This window comes from Sus scrofa, chromosome 8 (assembly GCF_000003025.6).
Source record: "Sus scrofa isolate TJ Tabasco breed Duroc chromosome 8, Sscrofa11.1, whole genome shotgun sequence".
Classification (NCBI taxonomy): Eukaryota; Metazoa; Chordata; class Mammalia; order Artiodactyla; family Suidae; genus Sus; species Sus scrofa.
Window position 1 is genome coordinate 109,007,796 of NC_010450.4, and position 18,802 is coordinate 109,026,597.

An 18,802-nucleotide genomic window follows, 5' to 3' on the forward strand; every position below is an offset into this window, starting at 1 on the left:
TGCTCTTCCTTCTCTGTGCAGACTTGGGGCGTGAAGTGTAGTGCAAGTTTATATCATGATGCCACCTCTGCAGCATCCTGTCATGCCATGGCAGCCTGGGACATGGATGTATTTTTTTTTTTTTTTTTTTTTGTCTTTTTGCCATTTCTTTGGGCCGCTCCCGCGGCATATGGAGGTTCCCAGGCTAGGGGTCGAATCGGAGCTGTAGCCACTGGCCTACGCCAGAGCCACAGCAACGCCAGATCTGAGCCACGTCTGCAACCTATACCACAGCTCACGGCAACGCCGGATCGTTAACCCACTGAGCAAGGGCAGGGACCGAACCCGCCACCTCATGGTTCCTAGTCGGATTCGTTAACCACTGAGCCACGACGGGAACTCCTGAAAGCATTCCTACATTAGGGTGACTAGCAATAACATAACTATACCCTAAAGTTACTGCAGACCGAGTAAATTTATCATTAAATCCAAACTAAATTGTATCTTCAACTCAGCTTTCCCTTAGCTAGGGGACAATGTTCCTGGCCACTTCAGTATCACTCAACACTAAGTCAAGTGTGATGGGGGAGGGAAGAGGGGGAGTGGAAAGTAATAATGATGGTGACTGATGGTGCTACAGTATCTTATTTTGAAAGTGATGAAAACACATGATCCCATAGCTAAGATCCTTTCAGTGTCAGTACATCTGAAAGGCCCCGAATGTTAAGCGTTGTTAGCCTTACCGTTACCTCCGAGGGAAACTCATTCACAGAAAAAGGAATAACTGAATGTTCCAGATGCTGACAGGAAATATAAAAATCCACGTTTTCTTATATTTCTTTCCTATGTTCTTCTCAATTATTATTGAAAGTTATTTATCTCTATTTTAATGTTAATATTAAACTAAATAAGGAAAAATGTCCTGTAGAAAACTATATACGTATTTTATACTTTTCATGTTTTGAATTGTGTGTACTAATTATTAGGAAAACATATTTAAGAATAGCAAAATATGTTTACCACAATAAGAGAAGCTAAAAAGGAATAGCACATCCCTGAAGCTAATGCTCTCTTTCATTACTCTGCAACTATTTGTAAATCATCTGGGCTTCTGAAAAAAATGGTAGTGTGGCTTGTATATGCTTTGTTTCCATTCTGGGTCCTTGGTCTCTAGGTAATAAGCTTGAAAGATTTAATCAAATATGTCTCAAGGGATTTAGCTCTGTTATGCCTAAACAGGAAGTTGGAATTGTGTAGCAAATTCTTCCAAAATAAGTAAAACTACACCTGAAGAGCGTATTGTAGTATAGCCCAAACTGTGGAAACTGAGGGCAGAACAACACATACAAAATTTACCTCATTGCTTCTTTACAGGAGTATAATGAGAATACTTAAGTTATTGTATAGATTAAATTATTGATGTTCAATTAAAGATACATAAATGGAAATATCTTTAATTCTTAATATGTACCAACTAATATCCTCATAGCTTGTTTTTATAAGGATTTTTTATATTAACAACCACTTAAGACATAACAGTTTAAAATGGTTCTGTCGGCACCCAGTCTTCTGTTCTGTGTGAACTCTCAGTCCAACACTTTGTGTCCTAAATGTCATCTTGGAAAGTTTTGCTCTCCTCTTGTTGACAAGTCTTGATGTGGCCTACTGTGGGGACTTGTCCTGGCTGTCTACCTGTTCCTGATACCACCCTTCTTTCTTAGGCTTCCTGGTATGCTTCTCCTGATGGACTTCTCTGGTTACCTTCCCAATACTAGTTCTGTGCCTAGAACATGCAGAGAATGATACCATCATGTTAGCAGAATGAGTAGCACACAAGCAGGCAGAGGCAACCCCTGAGAGGGAGATAGCAAAGCCATCAGAGGCTGCAAACCTAGGAGGAGAGCTGGCTGAGGTCACTTAGTGCTACAAGGGTGCAAGCAGGGCTTCTTGCCCATCTCCTCTTATCAGCTAGAGGAAACCGCTCCAGCAACAGTCTCCTTGCAGCGCTATGTGCCCTGAACCTGAGTTCTGTGGTTATGCTCCTGCTACCTCTCGCAAAGGATAACAGGTTAGTTCAAATTCATTAGTCTGGAGTTCCCGCCGTGGCTCAGTGGTTAACGAATCCGACTAGGAACCATGATGTTGTGGGTTCAATCCCTGGCCTTGCTGAGTGGGTTAAGGATCCGGTGTTGCCGTGAGCTGTGGTGTAGGTCGCAGACTCGGCTCAGATCCTGAGTTGCTGTGGCTCTGGTGTAGGCTTGGCAGCTACAGTTCCGATTAGACCCTAGCCTGGAAACCTCCATGTGCCACAGGTGTGGCCCTAGAAAAGGCAAAAAGGCACAAAAACAAAACAAAACAAACAATTAAGCCCATCACTTAGAACTAAGAGAGGCTTACCAAGAGGCTCTCCTAAGACTTCCATTAGGTCTGAAGAGAGTGGTCCCATCTCCTCACTATATTTTTGGTAGCTATGTAGATATTCTATAAAATCAGATAATAAATATTTATATGAAAGTATTGTATGTAAACTAATGTTTGCTCTTGCTTGGAATTTTAAAAGGGCTATAACATGTATTCTCGTTTCAATTCGTGCTGAATAAAAGCCTCATAAGATAGAGATTGTTTTCTATTTGCATAATGTTGTTTAAAGCATTATTTTTGTAGCAGGTAGCATGCCATGTCTCAGACAGGATTGCCATTATTGTGGTGAAAGAGGGAAAATATTTCCCTTGGAGGAAAATATAAGAATGGTGCCATCGGATTGCATTCTTCTACAGATCTAGGATCTAGGCTAAATATATTATCTGCCAGCTCCCTCTGAAACAGTATTATATATTATTTATCCAAACAGCATTTATTTTGGATGCATGAAATAGATGAATAAAAGAATATAGTGAGTTTATATGTGATTAGTTAATTTGTTTAAAAGCTTTACACATGGGCAAATAGAAGTTTTTCCCTTTGTTCTTGTTTATTCTTGAGCTATGTAGAATTTACCATGATACTGAATAAGTTTTTGTCCATAGTTTACTGTATTGTTTTGTCTCCTTTTGACCACTGATATCGATGGTTCTCCCACTATTTCAGTTATCAGTGGCCTAAATAGCATAATTGTATGATTTTATAGAGAATCTTTTTTCATGATACATTAGAGTGCATGTAAAATGAATAATATGGAATTAGTATACTTTTTAATGTATGTTTTATGAATCTAGTTTTTTTTTTAAAGTTGAACAGATTTTTAGTATTAATGATGATACTGTATTTTGTTGATTTCCTGCTTTGTTCTAGATACAGTGCCTGATGCTAGATATTTTATGCCCATTTGATAGATGAATCTTTTGAGAGGTCAAGGAACTTTGACACCTAGCTAGGAGTAAGTGGAAGGCTCAGATTGTAACTCTTGTCTGCTCTGCTCTAAAACCTGAGATCTTTCCACCCCTCCAGGATTATTAAGTGGGCAGCCAAAGTAATGGGGAGTGACCAATACCTGATGTCAGAAAGAATCTAGGTCAGATACACTGTTTAAAAAAATAATTTTATGGTATGGATCAAACATAGTCACAATAATTGGGTGAAGTGAAAGTATAGTATTATGAATTTAAAAAATGTTTTGTTACATGAGGATGACAGCTTTAAATCTGTATACATCATGCTCAGGTTTTATAATGAAGTGAATCTTTAAATAGTTCCTTCTGACTTACAATGTGGTTTTAAATGTGACCTACTTAAATGGACAGAATTTATATTCCTACCAGAGGAAGGCCCCATTTAGCTAGAAGTAAATTTCTCTAACAAGAAAAAGGTATTCAGAATATAATTCCAAAGCCTCCAGGAATAAGACCTCTATATAAGTAGCCACATTATAGGGCTCCAAAATCTGTAAACTAAAGATTGTACCTTTTATTCAGAGATCTCTTTAGGTTCTCACCCGCTAGGTTATTTGTGATTATTCTACTTTTTATATCCTTGCTGGTGAAACTCAAATCAGTAGGAGCTGGTAGCAAAAAAGTGTGAAGAAATAGAAAAGGTATAATAAAAAGATGCAGTAATAAAAATGTGCAGTGGTTTATATCCATTTTTTTACTCTTCCCTCTTCTGAGAATGGATAACCAGCCAGGTTTAGTTTTAGAGGGAAAACAGGAGAGTCTCTTACTTGAGACTGTAGAATCTTAGAAGCTGAACAAATGTGAAAAAAAGTTGAGGATCAAGTTGGGGTGGTTGTAATGCAGAAGCCAGAGAAGCAGGATTAAAATAGATCTGAGGCATTGCTCTCAAACAGGAGCATCAGGGCCAGGGAAGAGCCAAGGAGAAAGGAGCAGGGAAGGCAGCAGCTTAACCTGGGAAGTCCAAAGGCCAGAGGGACAAAAGGAAGTGATGGAGCTGGATTTTAAACTTTGCATTTTCATGGGCCTCAAAAGCAGCTCCTCCCTAATTTTTGTGTAAGATTATTTTAGGGTTGGGAATCTATTTGTGGGGGGGGGGAGCTAGAAGAGTTAAAACTCTCTTGGCTAGCAAATCCATGACTTTCTCAGGATGTATGTTTATACTCACATGTGTATATGTTTGTGTGTCTGTGTACATATGTTTTGAGGACTAGGTGAAAGACAGTTAGTGACCAATTGTGACAGAAGGCCAGACTCCTCCCCCTTCCCAAACCACCCCTTCCCATTGCCTGTGCTGGCAAAGTGATTCCATATATGGGGACAGGGGCAGATTGAGACACAGGGCAGTGACCTGGGGGCTTTCACACCTCAGCAGCCTCTGAGGTCTTCACTGAAATGTGGCAAAATACCAACTAAAACTAATAACGATGACCCTGTGGTGTCAAAAAGATTGAGTTCTGTGTTATCTTTGTAAAAGAGCAATGAGTTTTAGATTCGCCCCTTCCGAAATGTTAACATTTTAAAACTTTGTCCTTGGTGAGGAGGTAGTTGCTTTTGAAATTTACTTATTGATGAAAGCTTATTCCCTGATGCTGCCAGATAAATCAGCTGTTGCTTTATGTAGCCTTAATGATACTCCTATTATTGCTCTGTGAAAGTGATTCAAGGCTAGTACTTTAATTTCATTTGTGATCAGAGTTGCATAAGGATTGAAGTTTGATTTGGGGAGTTCCTGTTGTGGCTCAGTGGTTAAAGAACCTGACTAGTATCCATGAGGATGCGGGTTCGATCCCTAGCCCTGCTCAGTAGGTTAAGGATCCGGCATTGCCGTGAGCAGCTGTGGTGTAGGTCACAGACACGGCTTAGATCCTGCATTGCTGTGGCTATGGCATAGGCCGGCAGCTGTAGCTCTGATTCAACCCCTAGCCTGGGAACCTCCATATGCCGTGGGTGTGGCTCTAAAAAAGACAAAAGACAAAAAAAAAAAAAAATTGATTTGGAACAGGATATATTTCAGTAGGCCAAATTTGCATTTTTCACATAATTGGAAATAAAATATCTTATTAAGTTAAATAAGTATCCAAAAGTACCTTAAAACTGAGAAGAAATAACTATATTTTCACAAAATTTTCAGATCCTGCTTTAAAATCCACAGTTCTCCATACTGAGTAATACTATTCCCTACTGATTCTATGCCAGAACTGAATGATAATATATTTTCCTTAAGGCATTTTTATACAGTAGGACTTTAACCATACATGGCTCACAGAATGTACCTTATCAGACCTGACAAGATTGCAGCTGGAAGGGTTATACTTTTATTCATATAACATTGTGGACCCTGCTTCAAAGGAAGGGTAAAACCAAACTGTTATAGGTTGAATACTCTAATAAATAGTAAATGATAAATGAAGCGGGTTCTACATTAGCTGCAGGGTGTGTGGATAATGAAAGGAAATCTTCAAATGGTGATAAACAGTATTATGGATGTCTTTCTTGTCATCTGTCTGCCTCTTACCATCATAGTTGTGAGAGCTGGGAATGATGAGGTAGGGTGATTTTTGTTGCCCACCGAATTATAAAAGTAAAGGAAATTTTAAATGAAAAACTAATTCTTCTCTTTAGCAGGATAAATACAGAAGTGTACTTTCTGTAATAATAGGCACTTAATCACTCCTCCTCACCTACCTCCTCCTACTAAAGTTGTGAACTGGATGTTGAGTGTGAAGCGCACCAGGTGATAAGCATTTCCATTATTGCTAAATTCTGGTTTTAATGAAAACTTTAGTTCTTTCATCATGTTTGAGATGTCAAAACATGCCCCAGTGGGCAAATGCAGGATGCCTTATGATTCATAGGAGATTACTAAGTTATGTGATTGTTGGCAGAAAAAGTGAGTGAAGCTGCTTATCAGAGAGAAGCACATGAAAATCTCAGTATTTGGAGTCCCTTGCAGTAGACAGCTTCTGAGATGGCACTGGTGATTCTTGCTTCGCCTGCCCTTGTATCCCCTGACCTCCCCCTCGAAAGTGGGTCAGCTTAACGACTCTCTTCTAGCCAATCGAATATGACAAGTGCAATGGGCTGTCGCTTCTGTGATTAGGCTGGATAGTGACTTCTGTTTTGCCAACAGACTCTTCCTTGGTGTCTTGGATGAAGCAAGGTGCCATGGTGGCACATGGCAAGGAAGTGAGAGCAGCCTTCTGCCAGCAGCCAGCTGGGAGCTAATACCAACCCCGTGGGCTTGGAAGCAGATCCTTTCTAGTCAGGATTTTAGATGAGACCCCTGCCCTGGCTGATGCTTTCATTGCAGCCGTGTGAGAGACCCTAAAGCAGAGCTCAGTTAAACTATGCCCAGTTTCCTGACCCATAGAAAATGCGAGATTAAACATGCGTACTGTTGTAAGCTTATCAGTTGGTAATTTGTTATATAGCAGTAGAAAACTAATACTTAGGTTATAAGTTAGCTAGGACTGCCATAACAAAGTACCACAGACTAGGTGACTTGAACAACAGAAACGTATTTTCCTCAATTCTGGAGGCTAGAAGTCCAAGATCAAGGTGTAAGCAGGGTTGGTTTCTTCGGAGACCTCTCTGCTTGTTTTGTAGAGATGGCCATCTTTTTCCTATGTCTTCGCATGGTCTTGCCTCTTGGCTTGTCAGTGTCCTAACCTCCTTTCCTTAGAAGGACACCAGTCATATTGAATTAGGGCCTATCATAATGACCTCATTTTAGCTTAATTACCCACTTTAAAGACCCTATCCCTGGAGTTCCCGTCATGGCTCAGCAGAAACGAGTTTGACTAGCACCCACAAAGATGCATGTTCAATCCCTGGCCTCGCTCAGTGGGTTAAGGATCTGGCGTTGCTATGGCTGTGGTATAGGCCAGCGGCTACAGCTCTAGTTTGACTCCTAGCCTGGGAACCTCCATATCCCATGGGGGCGGCCCTAAAAAGAAAGAAAAAAAAGACCCTATCTCCAAATACACTCTCATTCTGAGGTACTGGGGGTTAGGAGTTCAAAATAGGAAGTTTACAGGGACACAGCCCTTAAGAATAGGCTGTATAGAATTCTGTAGTTGTGTTCATCTCTGTAGCTAAAACTCTATACCACTTATTGTCCATAAAGGTCTTTTGCTACCTTGTTTTTCTTTATTTTCTCATAATTACATGTGTCAAATGATAAATATATAACCGTATATTTTGTTGTCTCCATAACAAAATTATAATTCCTATAAGTGTGTTTTTCATATACTTTGCATATGATATTTAAAATATTTAAGATGATGTTAGAAGCATTTTTGAAATACAGTTTAACATTTTGTGTTTACTGGTATATCTCTAAAAAACAGTATTCTAGAGTAGCTTGTTTGAAGAAAGACGACTATTAGATAGGGAGTTTGAAGAATTTATATTCATTTGAAGTGCTTGTAGTTCTAGACTTTGGTAAGGCCAGAGAATATCTGTCTTTATATTTGGTAATCCAGATATAATGGATACACTGTTAGATACTATCCTCTGCTGCACTGATTTTTTAAAACACTCCTTTTAGGCTATTTCTAACACTATGTATATTTAAAATATTTTCCTAAATTGCCAAAAAAAAAAAAGTATTATATGAAATAGTTGTTTTTTGGTTTTCTTTCTTTTTTTTTTTTTTTTTTTTTTTTTTTTTTTTTTTTTTTTTTGTCTTTTTAGGGCTGCGCTCATGGCATATGGAAGTTCCCAGGCTAGGGGTCAAATTGGAGCTGTAGCTGCCTGCCTACACCACAGCCACAGAAATACAGGATCCAAGCTGTGTCTGTGACCTACACCTCAGCTCACAGCAACGCCCAAGCCTTTAACCCACTGAGCAAGGCCAGAGATCAGACCCTCATCCTCATGGATACTAGTTGGGTTCTTAACCTACTGAGCCACAACGGGAACTCCTGAAGTAGTTCTTTATAGTATATACAGTGGTTTTCACAGTGTGGCCTGCAGATCCAGAAATCCCCAGAATCCTCTTAGGGGATCTTTAGGGTCAAAACTATTTTCATACTAAAATTAAGACATTATTTGCTCTTTTTGGTATCTCCTGACATTTGCACACAATGGAAAAGAAATAGTGGATAAAACTGCTGAGGCCTTTGCATGAACTAAGACAGTGCCATCAAACTGTGCTATTGGATTTTGTATTTTTCAACATGTTCTCAGAGAAAAAAGAAAACCACAACCAAAAAAAAAAAAAAAAATCATTTCACTTGATTGACCTGTTGAACCAATTAAAATTATTGTTATTAAATCTTAACCTTATATCACACATAGTTGGAACATTCTGCATGACTCAGTGGGAATAATACATAAAGCACTTCTGTTCCATGTCAGAGTGCAATGATTATCTCAAGGGAGAGTACCTGCACAGTTGTTTGAGTTGGAAGCTGAATGAGCTGTTTTTTCATGGGATACCATTTTTACTTGAAATAACAGCTGAACAACTATGATAATTCAGATTTAGATTTTTGACATTTTCTCGAAAATGAGCAAAGTGAGCCTCTCACTTCAAGGAAAACATTTATTTCCATTGACCTAATTGAAGCTTTCGAACAAAAATTAGAATTTTAGAAAACTTGCATTTGTCCATGAGAACTAGACTGATTACCAAATGTAAAGAATTTCCTGGTGAGATTAGTGGTGATATTAACAAATTTTCTGGTGAGATTCGTGGTAATATTAACAATCATTACATTTCTGATAGTGTATAATGAAATGTGTCAACATTTGCAACAACTGTGTAACATATTAATCATTATTTTTCAAATGCCTGCTGCATCATGGTGTAAAATTATGGGCCTGAGTAAAAGACTCATAGTGAAAGAGCAATGGATTTTAATGTAGCAGAGTAAAATTTTGTTATATTGGATAATGTTCCATGTTGAAAATTTTATTAAAAGTCCATAACTTCACTGATATGATTCATAAAGTTTATTCATAAAGTTTATTCAGATTTCACTTGGAACTAACCTTTAAGAAAATAATATTCATTGAGTTTTAGTATAATATTCAGGCATGACATCCACAATTATCCAAAAAATCTATTTTGATATTTCTTCCTTATCCAACTATATATTCTTGTGCGTCAGATTATCTTCATGTACTTCTCCCAAACATATTGTGGCATACGGAATATAGAAGCAAACATGAGAATACGGCTGTCATCTACTGAGCCAGACATCAAAGATCCTGCAAAACTTAACAGTGCCACTCTTCTCATTTTTTTTGGAGAGGAGAGGGGAATATAGTATTTTCCATGGAAAGTATGTTACTATGCTAGAGTTGGAAAATCAGCATTTTGCTATCATCATAGTAAAGATGGGTGCAGACAAGAATCTGAATGCTAAAATCTAAAGGAACATTTTGATGAAGCACAGAATATTTTCATGGTCTTAAAATGTCTCCCTCCATGCTCATTTGTTACAAAAGAAAAATAAAAAATAATTTTTTGGTAAAGAAATTCAACAGCCCCTTGACCTGGAGATCCAAGGTACCTTCATTTCTGAGGAGCAGTTGAACAAGTGTCTCCCTCCAGATGTGATGGTCTGTATTGTAGCTGAGAATGCATAGCCCAGATCAAATCATGAGCAAACATTTGAAAAAAACCAAAATTTAAAATATTCTCTTTAAAAAATAGACATGATGGTGCTCTTCAAAAATGTCAGGTCATAGAAGACAAGTGGAAACTGGGGGAATATTCTAGATTAAAGGAGCTAAAGAGAAATGACAACTAAGTGCCATATCTGACCCAAGACTGAATCCTGAAATAAAAGGGGAAAATGTTGTAAAGGACATCATTGGGTTAAAGTGACAAAATTGGAGTGTAGATAGTAAAGTATTGTCTCAGTGTTAAATTTGTTGAAGTTGATAACTAGTATGATTGTGAGAAGTATCACAGTTCCTAGTTATACACACTGAAATTTTAGAATTAAAGGACTTGATGTTCATAACTTACTTTCAACTGATTGATAAAAAACTTTTAGGTAGAAATATAAGTGTACATTTATATATTTTATATACATGTGTCAATTAGATAAACATATATACATATACATGAACATATACAGGGAGAGCATAAATGATGTAAAAATGGGTAAAATGTTAATAATGTATCTGAAAAAATAGTACACAGGTGTTTTTGGTATTACTCCTTTTTTTTTTTTATTGCTATGTCCCCCAACACACTTTTTTTCTTTCCCATTGATCAATAAAACCAAGAGTTGGTTCTTTGAAAAGGTAAACAAAATTGACAAACCTCTGGTACTATTCTTATGCTTTAAATTTTGTATAAGTTTCAGTTATTTCCAAATGTTTAAAAATTAAATGCAGTCATTTATGTTACTATAGTGGGTTTGTTATTGTTTTTAAGTGAATTAATAAATACATAAAATTTTTCTCAGTTTTATTTTTACAGTGAACATTAATAAACCTAACCCATATAAACAAAAGCTTTGATGGGTGTGTGGGGAGGGTCCTAGATAATTTTTAAGAGTGTTAGGTATTCTGAGACCACAGTGTTTGAGGACCATTGGCATAAACTGTGTGGGTTGTTAGGTTAGGGACCTGCCTTAGTCCCTTAAGGCTGTTTTATGACACTAGTTAATGAGGGCAGATTTGATAGATTCCACATACTAATTTATAATCTTAATCTCTTCATTTTTGTCCTTGTAAAGTAGGGATAAAATAATATCACCGATCTTAGAGGCTGTTGTAAGGTTTAAATCAGGTCCTATTTGTAAAGGCTTCCGACTGAGGACCACCCCACCGTACTGTTCTTAAGATGTCAACATGTTTTTCTCCTGTGTTCTTGCCTCTCTCTGCCAAGAAATTGCAATTTAGCAAGTGATTTTGGTTATGTGATATGAATTACTACAAAGGAACTAAAGAATAGTATCAGATAGTTTTAAAAATAGTATCAGAAAGTTTTTACAGTGGTCTATGCCTCTTCAAAGAAATGGTTAGACAGAGAAGACGATGGAGATGAGCAAGCAGTTTGGAGATTTGGGAGTTGATGTACGAAAAGCATCATACATCTAGGAAATTGGACCAAAACTTGTATGAAGAGTGGTTGATGGAAAATATGACTGGACAGGAACACTCTGTTGTTAGGGGTAAACTGTAATTAACCCTATTTAGCACTGGATCCATTGGCATTCCAATTGCCAGATATGTATCCTTTGCTTAAATGTGTATGTCTATATTGGCTTATTTAAGTTGTTGTGAGACTATAAGTTAGGGTAAAAAAAGAAAGAATACTATTGTTTTGTGCCATTTTTACTGTTTTCCCCAGCTCAAGTCTAAATTCAGCTCTATTCTATACTTTACTCTATCAAGCATCAAGCCAATGAAAAAGAATATTAAGTTGTTAGGCTATTGTGTTCACCTAACTCCAAATTCAAATGATGACTTTTAAAAAAAAATATATCAAAGGATAAGTAAATGTAAAGGCTTTATGTTATTTTGATATGCTGTTTATTGTCACTTAATCTTTTTTTGCTAAATATTGGGATTTTATTTTTCTGTTTTTATTATTTTTTTAACAGATCATCAAAAACTGGAAAGGGAAGCTAGAATCTGCCGTCTTTTGAAGCACCCCAATATTGGTAAGGAAAGGTTTTCAGTGTATTTTAAATATTACTTAAAAGTTTATGTTATGTAATTTTACGATAGTTAAAAAATGTTAATTTAATGAACTAGAATACTTACAATTATTGACAAATAGGTTCCTAACTTTTGATTTTGGTTACATTGATTCTTTAAAGGTTTTTAAGAGTTTTTCAAAAAGTAGTTCTTTTATATGAATGCTTTAAAGATAATATAAGGAATTATTGGTTGAACAGTGTTTTATGTGTCTTTAAGAGTAGTTTAGCTTCTGCTGCTGAAATATGGAGAGACAGAACTTACGCCATTGTATTAGTCAGCTAAATTACTTTTCACCTGTCCTGTACAATGTTTATCTCATAATCATTGATTCTATTCCAGAAGCTAGTAAAATTATTTTAGACTATTATCCCTATTGAATTTAATAGCATGATAATGTTCAAAATTTTTAGATATTAGTATCAGACATAGAGGAAAGAAACAAAGAAAAATCAGATGCTGTGTTCTGTGATAGTAGTTTTGATTATTTTGGGAAAATGTTACTATCCCAGCTCTGTCAGTTGAATTGTTAACCAAAATATTTCTGATGTAGAAGGAGTGAGAGAGGGAGTAAAAATGCAGTATAGAATTGGCAAAATCCTTCACTGAGAAGGTTCAGAATTCTTTAGTTTATGTATAGGACCATTTAGTTTCTCTTCCTTCATTGTCTCCCCACCCCCCACCCCCCCGACCTATGGGCAGTTCTTTCTCTCTCTCTCTCTCTTTTTTTTTTTAAGTTTTATCGAGGTATAGTTAATTTACAAGGTTTTGATAATTTCTACTCTACAACAAAATGACCAGGTCATAAGTATACACATATCCATTCTCTCTCAGATTCTTTAGTATCCTGACTTTTGTGGGTACGTCTTAGGTCCATAAGTGAGTAAATAGACACTGCCAAGTAAATCTGAAGCATTAGCAGAGCATCTCTTTCTGGCTTAGAGAACAAAACAACCTCTGAAATATAAATATGCCTCTTTACAAACATGGCTTCTTCCTCTGATAGAAGTCCATGGCATTTTCTGTTGGCTGTATTAGTTTGCTAGGGCTGCCGTAACAAAGCACCACAGACTGTGTAGCTTAAACAGAGAAATGTATTTCCTCACAACTCTGGAAACAAGAAGTCTGAGATCATGGTGTAGTGAAGATTGGTTTCGTCTGAGACCTCTCCTTGGCTTGCAAATGGCCGTCTTCTCCTTGTGTTCTCACATGGTCTTCCTTCTGTTTGATGCCTCCGTTTTAATTTCTTCTTCATGTAGTCATTCTGAGGTAGGGTCTACCCCAATGACCGCATTTCAATTTAATTCCTCCTTTTCAGACACAAGCTCCAAATACAGGCTGCTCTGAGTTGGTAGGAGTTAGGACTTCAACATAAATTTTGGAGGGACACCATTCAGGCTGAAGGAAAATTATACAATATGATGCCCTGTCGTTCAAAGAGTACTTTTCTTGCTCAGGTTTCAGATAAAATGAAATCTTAGTTTACTGAGCTTGTTATTCTTATGAAGGAGAGTTGTTTTTTGCTTGTTTGTTTGGTTTTTAATCAGAATCCTTTTATGAAACTCAATTTTGGTAGATGATGAAACCAGTTGCCTCCATTGCCTCTAGCTGACCAAGGTCAAACCAAAGACACCCAAACTAAAATAAGAATGATTTTCACTTTGTTACCCCATGCGGAACAACCATACTGAAAAAGTGAAGTACACTGGGGAAACTTCTCAAGTTTTGTGATATGGTGCCATCACTACTCTCTGACCCAACATAGTATTTTTTCAGGGACCAATTGCGGCCAACTCCTTGGTTGCCTCACTTGAGGGTTTTTTTTTTTTTTTTCCCTCTCTCTCTCTCTCAGGTCCTTTGAACTCTCAGACCCATTTCTCACCACAAGAGAGATTTCTAGTGATCCTGTACTTCCGGGTATACATCACAGATAGATTAAACTTTCAAGTCACAATCTCAGAAATTTTAACTTGGGAAAATTCACTCGTATCATTTTTTCACTCAACAAATGAATATTCTGGGAATACAATGGGAACACAGCAGACCAATATCCCTGCCTCTGTGGAGCTTGTATTATTGGGGTAGATGGTCTGTAAACAAAGTGGAGGATGTCAGGTTGTGCAAATTACTTGGAAAGAGGACAGGGAAAGGAAATTGGGTACGTTGGGGGATTACATTTTAAATAGTTGATCAAGACGACTTTTTTTTTGTGAATGAAATTTGGGTGGAAACCGAAGAAATCAAGAGGAAGCAAGTCATTTGGCTCTCTAGGAAAAAAAGCTGTACAGGCAGAGGGAACAAACTGAGGTGTGTAAAGACGCCAAAGCTTTTTTTCTAATTGGAAAAATGAGGATGAATTATTTTTCATTTTATCTTAATGGATGGATTTCCCTGTCATGTAAGATGACAGTGTTGTATTTACTCATGTAAAGAAAAATGATTAAACAACAGCAACATTAATGTCATATAATACTAAACAGCAGCAAACCAAGGTGTGCTTTACGGACAGGTACCATATGACCTGTAAGGTGGACTGGGACAGGCAGGGACAGTGCGGTGAGGGGGGCGGGGCTGTTCCTCTTGAGATGATTGCACTTTAACAGTTGCACGTGGGTCACCTGCACTTACTGAAGGGAAAACAGCATTTGGTCTTGATTTCCCTGAAATACATGATCTGCTGTCTATCCAGACTTTTATCCTCATCTTTTTCCTCTGGTCTGTTACGGCTTGGTTTTCTTAAAATCTGTCGGGTTTTAGAACTTCAAGGAAGGAAATACTATTTTTGACAATTTTTTTTTTCCCCTGTGAAATTTGCTTGCTACATTTTTATTTTTTCGTGTGTCTTCCTTCTGGCACAGAATCAATAATCTGAGAACTTGGAGCGAGTAAGAGGTTTCTCCCAAAGAAATACATGTTAAACCAACAAAAATTGGTCATTCTCTAAACCACTCTCTTTTCTTCAGTGTGACTTTTTATGTTTTTTTTTTCTGATTTTCAGAGTAATACATACATTTAGTGGAAAATTTGGAAAATACAATCATGTATTAAGAAGAAACCAGAGGGAATGACTTTTAATATTTGTTATATTCATTGCTGCCTTTTTATAATATATCTCATGTATATGCTAATTTTTAGCATTCTCTTGTGTGCATTTTCATGCCCCTCTAGGTAAAAGGTGAAAATACAATTTTTAATTGTCTTGCTCAACAAAATTTATTGAGTGCATAGCCATTGCCAGCCATATTTTAAGCTCCACACACTGGTGATAAAGCAGTGATCAAGAGAGAGAGTGTCCCTGATTTTCTAAAGCCTTGCACCCTAGTGTAAGGAGATAGGCCATAAACAAATAAATCATCATAATAATGTCATAGGGCTTGGTTCTGTGCAGAGAATTAAAATAGGGTAATTTGATACCAGGGCACCAGGTGGCTATTGTCAAAGAGAGACAGAATCAGACACTAAAGGTGACAGATTTTTATTCAGTATTACTGCAGTGAGGGAAAGAGCTGAGCTTAATTCCAACAGTGGCAAAGACAGCTGGAGATTTTATGGCCTAGGAGCAGAATGAGGAGTCAGTGGGTGAAAAATTATTTGATATCAAAAGTAGGGTGATTTGGGGAGTTCCTGGCTCAGTGGTTAACTAACCCCGCTAGTATCGATGAGAACACAGGTTCCATCCCTGGCCTCACTCAGTAGGTTAAGGATCCCGTGTCACTGTGGCTGTGGTGTAGGCTGGCAGCTACAGCTCCGATGCAACCCCTAGTCTGGGAACCTTCATATGCTGCAGGTGCAGCCCTAAAAAGCAGAAAGGAAGGAAGGAAAGAAAAGAAAAGAAAACGGGAGATTTTGCTAAACTGACTTAGAATAACAAGATTCTTATTAAAGGCAGACTAAGGACTTTGATACCGAGGAGAGGTGATAAGGAGTTTGATCACATATCAGGGGTGAGCAGATAGCAAGGATGAGAGGATGACCTAGAGGGATTCTTGGCTAAAACTAGCCAAGGCAGGTTGAGGACAAGGCCCCAAAGGACAAGACCTAGTTGAAAAGAGGACTTAGAGGAGCCTGTCCAAAGTTTGGTCAGAGAGAGAATCTTTGTCACTACTTTAGAGTAGCACTGTGTGTGGAGGTCACCTTTAAACTGATATCTAAATGACAGGAAGAAACATCGTGGAAAAAGCTTAGGAAGGAAGGGTTGCAGTCACAGGGAGCTTCCCTTGTGAGTGGAGGAGTGAGGCGGGGCGGGGGGTGCAGCCCCGCGTGTGCCCTGCCCAGGTGAACAGGGGAACCAGATGGCCTGAGAGGAATCAGGGGAATAGGTAGGTGCCTGGCCACAGGACTTGGTACACCAGGTTAGTGTTTGGGTTATTTCCAAGTGGAGTGGGAAGCCAGTGGAAGGATCTTAAGCAAGAAAAGTGTGTCACAATCTGATTTGCTGTGTCTGTGGGTGTGTAAAGTAGATTGCAGTCACCTGAGTGGAGTCAGGGGTAACAGTGCTTTACCAGGTATATCAGAATCTAGTTTTTATCACTCTAAGCCCTCACCTCTCCATCTTCTTGGGTAAGAACTGAAAGTTTTAAGCTATTTTGAGCAGCTAGTCAGACTTTTTTTTTTTTTTTTTTTTTTTTTTTGAACAACCTGGAAGGATTATGGCTCACTCTAACATTACGATGTTGATGAAATATGGAGAAAACATCTTCATGCTTCTCTTCATTAGCTTGCTTTTCATCACTATGTTCATCTTTTAATAAAATGGCTTATTTTCTCTTGAGGTATAAACAAATTCGTGGTAAACCAGGTAGTTTGAGCAATATGTCAGCCATATTTACTAAATAAGGGGGCAAGACAATTAAGGTAGTGAAATAAAATTCTTAAGGTAATAGCCACATTGTCCTCAAAATTATTTGGTATTTCCATTGTTTTTGTGCTTGATTGTTGATAAGCATTATTACTGAGGAGTTTATTGAAACATATAGTGAAGCACAAATAACTAAAATAGTAAGAAAAAACTAGGAAACCAGGCAAAACACTCGTTAAATTCAACTATATGAATCTGAAAAGAATTGGACCAGAAAAAGAGAAAATATCAAGCGCTTTCATCTGACACATTTGTTATCCTAAGTGATAAACTAGCTACTTAAAATCTTTTATTTGAGGAGATCAATACTCGAGACAACAGTGGTATAAAAAATTTTGTTACTGGGTTATTCTGTAAAGATCTGAACTTACACATTGTGTATACATGGGAAAAAGCAAGACAGCTCTTTTTGGAAGTTTGAAGAAACATTTATATTTGTAGATCAATATCTTTTTTTTTTTTTTTTTTAAGGTAGCCCTTTTTGATGAGGCTCATGAGCCTCAATAGCTGGAGAGCCAGTGGAAGGGCTGTGGCCTTTTAAAATCTAGTCTGTATTAGTGCCGTGGGACCCCTGGTTCAGTGAGTTAACCTTCCTGAGATCACATCATAATCTCTTAATGATGACATACATTCTACCACCTCCCTCAGCCACTATCCCAAAATGCAGAAACACGATCAGATCACTCATGTTATTATGAAGTGCAATAGAAAATTAAAGACATAGTGTTAATGAAAAGCTCTATTGACTCAGTAAACCCCTGCTTCTGACACTTTTTTCTGCTTCTGACACTGGTTTGTTGTGTGAACTGCTAAAAAACACCCCACATGCTCATTAACTTCTAGCAGTTCTCTTTGTAAAGCATGGAAAATACTGATCATTTTATTTCCTTTGGAGAATTATTAGAATTAAATAACGGATCTTGTCATTTTGATGAGTTAATAAACTTTGGAAGATATTTAATATAAATAAACAACTGAATAAATTATGGGGCATTATTTACCAAGCACTTCCTAATTAATCATTTTAAGTTATCTTTTTAGTTGAGGTATAGTTGATTTACAATGCTGTATAATTTTCAGGTAATCAACATAGTGATTCACTTTTTAAAGGTTATACTTCATGTATAGTTATTGTGAAATATTGACTGTATTCCTTGAGCTGTATCATTGTAGCTTATTTATTTAATACATAGTAATTTGTACCTCTTAAAACCCTACCCTTGGAGTTCGTGTATTGGCACAGCGGAAACGAACCCAAATAGGAACCATGAGGTTGCGGGTTCAATCTCTGTCCTTGCTCACTGGGTTAAGGATCCTGCGTTGTCGTGAGCTGTGGTGTAGGTCGAAGACGCAGCTCAGATCTGGCGTTGCTATGGCTCTGGCGTAGGCCTGCAGCTGTAACTCTCATTAGACCCCTAGCCTGGGAACCTCCAAATGCTGCAGGTGCGGCCCTAAAAAGACAAAAGATAAAAAACAAACAAAAAAACCCTACCCTTATCTTGCCCCCACCCCCACCTTCTCCCTATTGGTAACCACTAGTTTGTTCTCTATATCTGTGAGTCTGTCTCTTTTTTGTTATATTCACTGGTTTGTTTTATTTTTAAGACTTCATATATATGATATTATACAGTTAATTAATCATTTCTTAATGTCTAGTAGTTTCTTTCTGAGAGATATATATACTCAGTAGTGGGAAAACTTTTTTTGGAAACTTTTTTTTATGTATTGTATATATGATATGTGACCTATGCTGTGTATATATAATATTGTATATAATGTAATATACATTATATATAAATAATCCAAATCATAATATAGTAATAAGATTAGTACAAAATCTTAAATTTTTTGTTTTAATAATTAACGAAAAAAATTTTTTGAATCTGTATGACTTAGCCAGAGACATAAT

At 37.3% G+C, this 18,802-nt stretch overlaps 1 protein-coding gene across 1 annotated transcript in view; it reads left to right on the plus strand.

The window, feature by feature from the left end:
* The window catches only part of CAMK2D (calcium/calmodulin dependent protein kinase II delta), a 305,299-nt gene that overhangs the window by 91,777 nt on the left and 194,720 nt on the right, over positions 1-18,802 (plus strand). Inside the window, 1 exon segment of the mRNA NM_214381.1 lies at positions 11,939-11,998. Coding sequence (NP_999546.1) covers positions 11,939-11,998 — 60 coding nt within the window.